This window comes from Rousettus aegyptiacus, unplaced genomic scaffold (genome assembly GCF_014176215.1).
Source record: "Rousettus aegyptiacus isolate mRouAeg1 unplaced genomic scaffold, mRouAeg1.p scaffold_m13_p_5, whole genome shotgun sequence".
NCBI classification, from domain to species: Eukaryota; Metazoa; Chordata; class Mammalia; order Chiroptera; family Pteropodidae; genus Rousettus; species Rousettus aegyptiacus.
Genome location: NW_023416308.1, coordinates 61916546 through 61928967, shown reverse-complemented (window position 1 = coordinate 61928967; position 12422 = coordinate 61916546). Strand labels below are relative to the sequence as shown.

Below are 12422 nucleotides of genomic sequence, written 5' to 3'. Positions count from 1 at the left end.
TTGGGGCTTGATGAGCACCAGGTGGGGAGCAGGTATGTTTTATTTAACAGCAAGACTTTTAAGCAAGTTTTTAAGCAGATGAGTGCCATAATCTAAAAATGGCTCTGTTCCTTGGAGAAGAGACCAAATAGGACCAAAGAGGGAAGAAAACAGAGAGACTAGTTAGATGGTCTCTATGAACATCTAGGTGAGAGATGGTGATTGTTTTCCCCACCCTAACTTCAGTCAGGATGAAATGAATACAAGCTCTAATTTAACCTGTGACTTTTCATCAGGTCAAATGGCTTTATATTTAAGCAGCAGAGACACCCTGGGTAGCAGGAGTTTCTAAAGTCTGTGGTTATAGTACTATGATATACGTTGGGGTAGAGGGTACAGGGGAGAGGCAGGTTTCAAATGAAGCTGGGGAGCATATGCAGATGAGGAAATAAAGGGAGTCTTCATGGAGAAGGAGGAGTTCCTACTAGTGTCCTTAAGCATGAGTAAGATTTTGAAAGGAAACTATTGGAGAGAGCCTTCCAGAAGCAGGTTGTATCTGTATCATTGGATGAAGGGTGTCTGACTCTGAGGGGTATTCAGGAAAAAAGTGAGACTAGAGGTGAAAATTTGGATACCTGCGTGCGGCATAGTTGAATCTCTAGGAGAGCGAGCTCACTGGTGGAGCAGGTGCAGAGAGAGGATGGTCAAACTGGGCCTCTTAAAGAATCTCGAAGTGGGCAGAGGGGAGAGGCCAGGCTAGGAGACAACAAAGAGAGAGCAGAGAAAAAAGAAAGGGCTGCATGTAGAAGCCAACACTATCAATAAGATCAACAGGGTTGAGAAATGTAAAACTGTCAAAGAGGACACAGGTTAAAATGTGTATTGTGCTTAATGTCTAGAAGATTCTTAGCAATCCCAAGAGTGTTTCAGTGAGTTACCAAAACAGAGTCCAGAAGGCAAAGGTTCAGGACAAAGAGATTTATTTGGTAAGAAAACACAGGCATCAGATAAACAGAAGAAGCCATCACTACAGTGTGGGGATCCTCTTAAATTCAAATAACTTGCCTAAGGGCAAGTAACTAGTAAGAGGTGGAACAAAGATTCAAACCTAGCACCTCAGAGTTCAAAGCTTGTGTACTAATCGGCACTGCTCTTGGAAGCTTTAGCGGGAAGGAAGGGGAAAGATGCGGGAGGGAGAGGATCTCTCAGCAGAGAAGGGCCTCCGCTCTATTATAGTGCTGCCCCAACTGTTCTATTTGCTGACTTTGTCTTTCTGGAGACACACTTATATTTTAAGTCAGTGCCTTTGGACTTTAACCGTAAATATATTCCCTCTCAAGTCATTTATAGAGTTAGACCTTACTAAACCCTTGCCATTAGCTAAAGGAGAGGCTCTTTTTTTATTTAACGATGGAAAAAAAAAAAAGGGGGAGTTTGAATAAATGAAGGAGTGGAAAAAGGAGTTTGATACACAGTACTATATTCACCAGGGTAGATCATTTGTCACTTTCCTCCTTGTGTGCAGGACTAAGCCCGGTGCCCACATCATGCTTTCCCAAGGCATATCTTCACATTTTCTGTGATGTGGCTGGTGGGAGGTGAATTTTTCCCTGGTGTCTCTTCTCCACTTATGTCAGTTGTTCATTGAACTCATCGTTTTGCTGTGGCTTCAGCATCTGACAGCAGATTCAGAGCTACAGTGCCTGTTACTGACATCGCCCTTTGTGGAAGAAACAGTAATTTCTCCAGCCACGAACAGAAACAACTTTTCGCTTAATCACAAGTCACCATCTCTTAGTACCGTCATGTTACATGATGATGTGAAGCTTTTCCTGGTGATTACTTTCCTCCACCCACTTCATAATGTGACAGCTTTATTTCCAGAATCTACCTCGGGCCAAAACTCGCATTTTCCCCCAAAGTATTATTGGGTTTTTATTGAATATATTTCCTTCTTTGTGAAGCAAGAGGGTTAGCTGGCAAGACAATCTGTAGGCGACTAATACGTTTTTCGCTTGCTGATTTCAGGAGATGGGTTGTTTTTACTGCTTCCTTTAGTCCATTAAATAATGAGGTGGCAGCCTCAGGGGCGGGGGAGGGGAGAGGGAGCGTGTTAGAGTTGTTCAGGCCGTCTTTGTATGGCGAAGAGGAAGGAAGTGTGTGGATAAGAGCATGTCTACACCACTGACTGCCCTCTGAGAATACAGAACACTGTCATTGTCAAAGATGATGTGACGCTGCCCTCTAGAAGGCAATGCTGAGAACTCCACTCGCTCCCCAGAGATGGAAGTTAGGATAAATGTAATGGCATTCTTGCCTATAAAATATGTATACCCCTTTTTTAAAAGTAATCTCATTTAACCTGGTGTTGACACCACATCGGTTCATGTAAATGATTTAAATTAACTCTGAATGGCAAAGAGCAACCCAGCCACTTCATCCTCATTTCACTCTTCACTTAGACTTACTTTGAGGAGGGAGAAGCTACTTCGGCTGTCAGCTATTTGGAAGCTCATTTACCACAGGTTAAGGGTTTCGAATCCATAATGTAAATCATTTGATTGACAGACAGACCTTTGCCCCCAGTGGCACAATCAATTCTCTATTGTGGAGCTAAATTATTTTCCCTGAGCAAATGAAAGAGCGGTGAGAAATGAACTCTGGGGGTGGCAGGGCTGGAAATATGCACCAGGTAACCAGTGTCATTTATGTGTGTTCTCTGGCTGTCCACGAAGACAAAGGAGTTGATGACCCGGGAGAAGTGACCTGCTTTGCAGGCAGTAATAAAGGCAGCAACTCTGAAGTTCAGTCTCTGAGCTCCTTCCAGTCGGACTCTGGTGATGACAATGGTAAGAAGTCATGGGCTTGTTCCCCCAGGGCGGGTTCTGCTTCCTGTCAGTGGTTGAGAGGAAGATGATGTGACCGGTTTTGTTTCTTGACCTGATCGTGGGCTTTTGCGCGTGTTCATCAGCTTTTATGCTGACTCCGTTGTTGGATGTCAATGCCGAAGGAGCACCTAGTGAGCTGCAGCTGTGAGCAGACCCATGGCTCTCTGTCAGAGGCTGATGCAGTTCCCCTGGACCTCCTGTAATGTGTCCTCATTGATTTGGTTCATGATGGAACTACCTCATCCCAAATGATACTCTCTAGCAACCAATGTGATTTCTTTCTTTCTTTTTTTTAATTTTATTAATGATTATCTCCTCAGTATACATTCAACCTCCATATCTTTAGAAATTAGTTCAGAGGCAAGACCTCCCCACCCCACATAGAATCTCTTTCCAGTAGGAATGGCATCTTCATGCATTTGAATCTCACTTATTATCCTTTGGGGTCATGGGCTTTCGGAGAATCTGTTGAGTACTTTGGATCAGCTCCTTAGGAAAATGCACATACTCCCAAAATGTTGCATGCAATTCTGTGTGGTGCATGGACCTCGTTGACACTTCAAAGCTGCTACCTCTATACCTCTTGTGAACTTCTGTTAATGAAAAGGATACTGGGCTGAGTTTTCAGAGGAACCAGCTTTGGAGGATGGGTTGGTCTCCTTAGGGCAGAGGAGGTAGCAGAAATGGTCATAAAACAGCAATACCTTACTATATGGCAATGAACCAAGAATAATTTCCAATAGTCACCCACAGAGATAGTCTTACCTTATGTCATTTTACCATTTATAAGCAAGTGGCAAATTTGAATATTAATTTGTTTGTTTATGTAATCATTTAACCAATAAATCCTTGCTGAGTTTCTCCTGTGTGCTACACCCTATGCTGGACATTTTGTACCCAGAAGTACAAAATGAAAACAACAGTCTTTGCCTCCCAGGTAAATATAGAAACAAATGAGCTCTAAAATCGTAGAAGCGATCACAAAAGTAAAATAGTCTAGTTTCACCACCACCACCCCCAAATCTCTTTCACCACAATACCTGGTACCCCTAAGAGGTACAGAAGCTTCAGTGTATCTGACTGCTGGGATGGCAAACCATATACCAGTGGATTTCTTCTGACCATCCTCAGAAGGGCAGGGGCACGCCGCCAGATTTGTTTGCCTCAGTGCGCACTCTTTTCCTGATCCCCAGCCTGTAGGAAAGCTGTTGCTGGTTTGTGTTTCATAGAGAAGCAGGGGAGAACAGATTGTTTCTGAACTCCAGGCAGCAGCTTCAACAGTGATGCCTGGTGGACTACTCTCGTGGCCTCTGCTGTGTCTGCCCTTAAGGTCACACACTAGACCTTACACGCTTAATATTCAGGGTTGGTCCTGACTAAAGTTAGTTTTAAACCTGATCACCTCTCCACATGCTGTTGTTGCTAAGTCAACTCACGTAGAGCACAGAAATCTCCTTCCCAGGTTCTAACAATTTCAGAGGCCAAATGCTGATGTCTATCTACACTTCACTGGTGAAAGCTGGGCCTTGGATCGCTCTAGGCTATCGGTGGCATCTTGTGAGTGTGGAGCCATCAGTCCTGCAGAGGTTAGCCTCCATCATGGCATTTGGTTTGGAGCAGCATGGCTGACCAACAAAGAATTATCTTCGGGAATAGTGAGGTCTTCCTATAGAGCATTTGAGAGTTATTAATGAGAAATTAGCATGAGCTTGATGAGCCTTTGCCTTCCTGGATCGATTTCACCAGACCAGGAGATGTGAATTTATGATCCCTGCCAATCATGCCTTGCAGGAAGACTGACCCCCAGGTGTGCTGCCATTTCCCTTCCCTTCCAAGAATCTTGAGGTCCTTGTACCAAAAGTGTCCCCTGGAGCACTGCGTAATGGACGGACTGTGGGAAGGCTTCGGGTGTTTGCATGCTGCGCCTTTTTTGTTGTCACTGTTACTGCTGCGTGTTTAAAACACATAACTAACCTGAAGGTGTCCTTCTCTCTCCTGTCTTCTTTTCCTGGCCACAAGCGTCCATAGTGACTGTCATTCAGCTTGTCAACAATGTAGTTGACACTATAGAGAATGAAGGTATTTACTTTTTTCTTCTGTAGCATTTCTTTGTGTAAAGAGTTATACTTTTGGAAATATTATCCTTTCGGGAATATTGCTTCCTTGTTACTTTGAACTAGGGGTGATTTTAATCCGCTGGCAGCAGAAAGGGTAGGAAACAGTGGTCTCAGAGGAAACGCTGGATGTTTCTCCAGGAATTAGTGAGAATGTTAAAATTTGGAGAAAAAATATCTAGTTCATATTTTTTTAAATATGTGGGGTATTCTTTTTACAAAATTTTTTTCAAGAGAAGAGTACCTAATTAGTTGAAATCCTGATTAATACTAAATTACATTCTTATATTCAACGTATATTCACTGAAACCTACTATGACCTAGGAAAATTTAAGAAATCATTCAAAGCTGCAATATAATGGGGATTGATTTCAATCAAGTAACTTATATTAGTGACTTAAAACAGTTAAGACCTGGCATAGATGGGATTATCTTTTTGTTTTCTAAATAACAACGGAGAGGAATAGCAGCATGTTTTTCGTCATCTAAAATGTTCTCTTACCCTCTTCACATGGTTCAGATTGTCAGATTTACTTCTTACTTTGTATTTAAACAGTATCTGTCATGGATCAAGGACAGAACTACAACCGAGGTGACTCTGCCACGACCCCAGCATAACATTTTACTTATGTGTTTTGAATTGCTGAGTTTGTTCTTACCCTGCCCCTCTCCCTCCATCCGTTCTGAGTTTCTTTAATCTGAATTTTGCATGTTCCAGGTGTCTCGTGAGCTTGGTATTGGAGGTGAAAGCCCTGCCCGCATCCCTCCCCCAGCCACTCCCCTACGTGTACGAGTCATCCATTTGCCTGCACATTTCTCTGCCTTCTGTGGTCCGCAGTATGGCTGATGCATCTCTCTCTCTCTGTGAGCATGTCGCCAGCCTGCCTCTGCACTTAGTGTATGGATAGGAAGAGAGAATGGAGAAAGGGGGTCCTAGAACTGTGTTTCCTCAACATGCCCTTGCTGGCTGTCTCTCATGGAATGGCTGGGTGTAAGGCTTTACAGCACCCAGGCACCATCTGTCAGAGGTGCCATCACCTTGTTCTCCCAGGGCCAGAGCATGGCTGGCCCCTGATTGACCCCTGTCAGGAGCATGCACATGACTTGGCTTTTTAGGGTCTGTTGGATATTAATCGCATGCCAGGCCCCTTATCTGTTCCTTCACAGACCCTATCCCAACCTCCAGCCTGGAGGAAATTAACTATCATGGCTTTTCTCCTACAGCCTATCACTGGGACACCTCTGACTGGATGCCAGGGGCCCGCCTGTCAGACATAGAGGAAGTGCCCAACTACGAGAACCAGGAGGGAGGCTCTGCACACCAGGGCAGCACACGGGAGCTGGAGAGCGATTACTACTTAGGCGGCTATGACATCGACAGCGAGTACCCACCCCCTCATGAAGAGGAGTTCTTGAGTCAGGACCAGCTGCCCCCTCCTCTGCCAGAGGACTTCCCGGACCAGTATGAAGCCCTGCCGCCCTCCCAGCCTGTCTCATTGGCCAGCACACTGAGCCCAGACTGCAGGAGAAGGCCTCAGTTCCATCCCAGCCAGTACCTCCCTCCTCACTCATTCCCCAATGAAACAGATTTGGTTGGCCCTCCTGCAGGCTGCGAATTTAGTACTTTTGCCGTGAACATGAACCAGGGCACAGAGACAGCAGGCCCATCAGACAGTGTGTCTCAATCCTTGCACAATTCCAGAGGCACTTCATCCTCGGATGTGTCAGCCAACTGTGGCTTTGACGATTCCGAAGTAGCCATGAGTGACTACGAGAGTGTGGGAGAGCTCAGCCTCGCCAGCCTTCACATTCCCTTTATCGAGACTCAGCACCAGACCCAAGTATAGAGGATGCACCTCAGGTGCTTTGCACTGTTTGTTACAGAGAGCGGAAGGAGACTGGCTGCGCTTGTGTCTCCATGAAGAGTAGTGTGTTACGCAAGAAGGAAATGCGGTATTTTCCCCTAGGAACTTCATCACAAGTCACACTGTTTCCAGCAAGCTTGACTACACCTGCGTGAAAAGGAAAGACTCAGAAACTGTTTCTGAGAGGTGACTGATGGCCCTTGCACTATGTACTTGCATTCATGACCAAGAATGCACACCAAGTTTTTAAAGGGGAAATAAATTTCACCCAGTAAGTTACACAGTCGATCTTATATGGCTTTGTGCAGTATTGTGCCCTGGAAAGTGTTACAGCATCAATCTTTGCAGTATTAATAACTGGCAACAAGCGAAGAGGCATGTAATTTTGAGCCAGTGGAGGAGGGGGACTAAATGAAAATACTAGTTATGATTGTTGGAAAAGTTAGTCTCTTAGGCAAAAGAAAAGAGAAACAAATATTATTAAACAAGAAAATGGGCTGAAGCCTTTAAAAATCAACTCTATTTTTTTTATAAGCTGCCCACTTTTCAGCTATAAAATTAGGTTTAGGTAACATGTTTAGTATGCTTAGTTATTTTTGTTTGTTTGTGTTAAGCATCCAATATAATATAGTTGGGTTTTATGATCTTTGAGAAAGGTATAATGTAGAGGAATATGAGGATATTTGGGTTCCATTTTGTGGGTTGGGGAGGTTAACATGGTTCAAACATTAGGAAGAATGTGATTATCTGTTTTTGTGTTTTCCAGTAAACATTCCTGACTGTAACTATATTTTAACATTACTGCAGAAATTGGCCTTTGTTCTTAGAATCAGGAAATAAAAAGAAAAAAAAAGTAGTATTTTGGTACTCTGTTCTCTAGAATAAGAGATATTTAGTGGTTTGAGCAGAATTCACAAATTTAGAAGAGCATAAAAGAAAATATAACACTTTCAAAGTTTTCAGCCAGATAATCACCATTCTTGATAATGCAGATAAAATTCAAGCATTGTTCTAGATCAGTATCATCGCTATAAATGCAATTACGTTTTTAAAAAGAAGAAAGTAGATTAGTTCTTGTGTATAAATTATAATAGTGTGTGTGTCGGGGCCTATGTACAAATATGTGCTTGCACTCAATAAGGCTGCTCTTGAGGAAAGCTAACGTGAAAGTTTTAGGATATGGACTGCTTTGAAAATCCTGCCAGCAAGGCAGACCTTTCAATTTCTCTAATCTCTATGATGTTAGAGAAACACCAAATGCCATATTTTACTCTGGTTCAGTTAACTTTATTTTGGTACTGCCATTTATATTAAAGCAAAACTGTGCTTTTTAAAAAACAGTATTTTGTTATAATTTTTCAGAACTAAACTCTTGTTTGGAAAATGTGTAATGTTTAATTACACCCTAGGTTTCTCCTCCCATCTGACATGTGGACTTTGGCCATGAGTTTCCAAAATTGACAAGGGAATCATTCCACTGGAAATACAATAACTCAATACTTGAAGCTTAAAGTTGACAAGTTGAGAGACTTTCCTCTTTTGCTTCAGTCAGATTATGGCCACGTGTGCGGTGGCCATGGTAAATAAATGCATATTTGCACTATCTGCTTAATGAGCAAATCTGTGTCCACAGTTTCTTTTGAGGTATGGCATTGGTGTGTAATTGTGCTGTCTGGAGTCTGTGCATCATCCATTCAGACATATTTTAGTTGCCTCTCTTGTGTTTAATCCACTTCTTTGTCGGAATCAGTATTTCTGAAGTTTTTTGTAAAACAAAATTTCTTTTTATTCTCAAGCTTCTTGAGTACATGGATATACTTCACAGATTTTTCGACTTTTCTCCTCTTACTGTCTCTTGGTTGGACCTACTCGGCGAAGCATTATCTGCACTGTGGTCTTGAAATACATGAATTTCACTAAGGCTGGTTTTGAGAATAAAATCTTTGGTATATTTCTAATGTAAGAAGCACATTTGCAAGAACCATGGAGAAAATGACGAACTAATGGTCTAGAGTAGAATCACTGCTACACTTTTAATAATGCAATGACATAAAAACCATCAAAGTAAAACCAACAATCCATTTCTTGCCCCCAGGAAATATTAGAATGAGATTAATGCCAGCGAGTCACTATTGCTTACACAGCATCTCCTCCAGGGAGAATGCCTGACTGACACAGTAATGAAGGCATAAATAGATCCTAATGCAGTTGTGAAGTCACCCAAGAAAACTGCGCTCACCCTTTGCTCTGACCTATGTAAAATGCCTCTTTCTTCAGGATTGCTTCCCCTGATTTTCTGCAGAATAACTCTGCAGCTAAATGTGTACTAGTCAAGCATGAATTGTGTTTTGATTCATTACCTTTAAACACATATCTTTTCACTTTTTGGAAAATTAGACTTCCCTGTAGATTATTCAATGGTTTTCAGTCAGGCTAAGGTGGAACTAAGTGGGATGACTGCTGATTCGAAGAGCTGGAAAGGTCCTTAAGACCTATTTGTCCAACCCTCTTATTTTATAAAAGAGGAAACATACCCAGAGAGGGGCAGGCACTTGCCCAAGCTCACACGGGAAGTTAAGTAGCTGAACAGGAATTCAAATTCATCCATTTGGCCAATATTCTTTCTGGATAACATTGTTCACCAATGAACTGCCTGGGGCATGGTACGTGCCAGCTTCTGCTGGACCTTCTGACTTTTGACCATTCCTGCTTTGAAATATGCTAGAAATAATGAAGATTATTTCTCTGGAAGCCTCATGATCTCACATTTTCTAGCAACCCTCCTAGGAAGGGGGCAGCTGCAGAATGCACACATTTCTTTGGAAGTTTATCAAAATGCGACTTTTGTCAAATGAATGTTTTCTAAAATGAGGATAGGGTGATAATTTCAGGCCAGCCATCAATTATGGTGAAACTTTGTTTATCATATTACCTGCTGGGTGCATTTTTGTTTCTTTTTTTTCCCCTCTACTAGCACTGGCATTTGTTCCTACCCCTCCGCTGTGTTCAACCATGTGGAAAATATTTAAGCCAATTAGTGTCTTTCTCTTTTTTCTAACATGTATGTGCCACTTCCCGGAAGCCATTTTTCTATAGCCCGTTGTAGGCACTTTACTTCTATTGCACACATTCTGGTTAAGTTTAGAGTAGCTGGACTGTTAATGTTTGTCATATAGTAAGCAGAAACTCTGGGACTGTAAAAGATGAATAAAGTAGGTGTTTATTCAATTTCTTGTACAAGCATTTTGCTGCTGAGTTCCGTTCCATGCCAGTTTTCCATGAACTCATGTCCTGAGCATCCATGAAATGCCATTATAGAAGACTTAGTGATGTGAATAGGACAAGTCCATGTGTTTGAGGTTTGCCCTGTCAGAGAATCGGTGTAAAGGCGTGGCAGGGAACTTAATGATGTTTCCCTGGAACTTCCCTGGAACTTACCTTAAGAATCACTAACACAGCCTGGAAAAAAAACAAATAAGACATTTCGCCACCAGCCAAGTCCTACTAACTTCCCACACTCACCCACCCACTGCCCTCCCTAATGGCTGTGTCTACATAATCAAAGTCAGGGGACTTGGGGAAAGAGATAGCAAGATAAATCATATAAGATTCAGAAAACACTGTCATGTGAGGTAATTCAGGGAGATCTAATGTTCATTTTGCATGAGTGACCCAGATAATTGTCTCTTTAATTCACTCTGTCGCCCTCCCTATACACAGATATTGACAAAGTGATTAGGCTTTTATGTTCTATGTTTTAGTTTCAAACCATGGGAAATGGGATTTTAAAAGGCATTTCTTCAGCAGCGTCATTTTGTGTGGTCTGTGAGAAGGTGGTTATGTGTTTTTCCTTGTTTTGGTCATGCAATGTTCAACTGCGCATTATTCTGGACAAAATCCACAATGTCTTTAAGCTTCTGGTTGTATAATCTAGGGTTTAAAGTCACCATTTGTGGGTTTGGCATCGGTTAATATTTAGCCAACTGGCTAAGAGATAGGAAAAGAACAAGATTTCCTTTCCTTATGTAACAATGAAAAGCAATAATAAGTATGTAATATTACACAAAGGCCATAATAAGTCTCTTCCAGTGTTCAGGATGCACTAGAGAATCATATAGTCATTTGGAGCGTATTTGGACCCATTAGTATGTACTATAGTACCCTTCGAGCAAACAAATACCTGAATTGCTACTATTTACCAATTTTAGGAGCCCATACTACTGCATTTTGGGAAGTTACAAATGTGTTCGGAAATGGAAGCAGTTCTTTTTAAGCACTGTATCAGAGAGATTGTCTTGTAAATTTACCTGTTGCAAACAGGCTGGTTTGTAAAAGATGTATGTTTTGGTGTTTAAAATGTTTATATAATTGTATATAATGGTTTCAATTTTTCCAAGCTTTTGTAGATATTGTATTTGATGCCTATCAGGATGCTTTAATTTGGGAGAGTCGAATACGATTCTAAGTCATCCATGCTGTTGGTCTACAGACTTTTGAGGTAACCACATGCACCCACAAAAAAGAATTTTAAATTTGAAAATGGAAAATGGTGTTTTTTAATCATTGCAAAATGTACTATAACCTTTCTTTGGTTCTACTGTTTTCAATTAACTTTCTCTGTTTACAAGAAAATGTTTTTATTGGCATTTTTTTAAATGAGTGTGTTTTGCCCAGTTACTAAGTACCTGATATCTATGCCACTTCAGATTCAGAATGAAGTATATCATTTCTTCTCACACATGTATACTCACCTAAACTTGCACACACATCACACCAAACCTTATGCAAAGGGGAAAGTTAACACTTAAAGTGAATCTTGTCCCTTATGGAAATGGATTATTTCTGCATATATTGCTATTGGCAGTATTCAGTCTGGTGTTCTTTTTCTAAAAAAATAAAATAAAATAAAATAAAATAAAAATAAAAACAGCAACAGAAAAAAAAACAACAAAAAAGACAGCCAAAAACAAAAACCCAACAGTGTACAGGTTTATAACTTACAAAATTTGATGGTTAAAACAAGTTTTCAAGTAAAAAGAAAAAATGAAACTAGCAATTGTGTTGACTCTTCTTAAGTGTTTCCTTTTGTCTTCAGTTAATTGATCACATGGCATTTGGGCAGTCATATTCCACAGAGCATGATGGTTTTGTTTTCAGAGACTTCTTACCTCCAGAAAGACTTCCACATACACTGGAATCTTATGCAGCTTCTCACTGGGCACAAACCCTGCTGGGCTTCTCCCGGATGAAAATGAAAGAGTGCTGGAGACTGGAATGAATGAGTCAAATCCCACCTCTGCAGAAATCTCTCCTTAACACAACCCCACACTTTCGAGGCAGCCTCTCCAGTCCTCCTCTCCCTCAAAAGAGGAGGCAAAAGAAAAATCCAAAAGTTTGAGACACAATTAGCATTTGACTTTTTCTTCAAAGAGCTCTAGAGATTTTTCTGAATAGAGTGAAAGTCAGAATATATACAGGAGAAGTTGAAGGGAGGGACAAATTGATCTTTCAAAGAGGAAGTAATATTGTAAGAAGTTAGCTTGAGACCAGGAAGAATTCCAGGAGGTGAAGAGCAC

General features: G+C 41.4%; 1 protein-coding gene across 5 annotated transcripts in view; it reads left to right on the top strand.

Annotated features, from left to right (window-relative positions):
* FAT3 (FAT atypical cadherin 3) overlaps window positions 1–11898 on the top strand; it is a 603178-nt gene extending 591280 nt beyond the window's left edge. For 3 of the 5 annotated variants that reach the window (XM_016158661.2, XM_016158659.2, XM_016158660.2), the window contains 4 exons: window positions 2715–2828; window positions 4887–4946; window positions 5538–5573; window positions 6206–11898. In XM_016158661.2, the coding sequence (XP_016014147.2) occupies window positions 2715–2828; window positions 4887–4946; window positions 5538–5573; window positions 6206–6828 (833 nt within the window). In that variant the 3' untranslated portion in view covers window positions 6829–11898. The remainder of the gene's footprint in view (window positions 1–2714; window positions 2829–4886; window positions 4947–5537; window positions 5574–6205) is intronic. The other 2 variants (XM_016158663.2, XM_016158662.2) reach the window with 1 other exon arrangement.
* The last annotated feature ends 524 nt before the right edge of the window (window positions 11899–12422 follow it).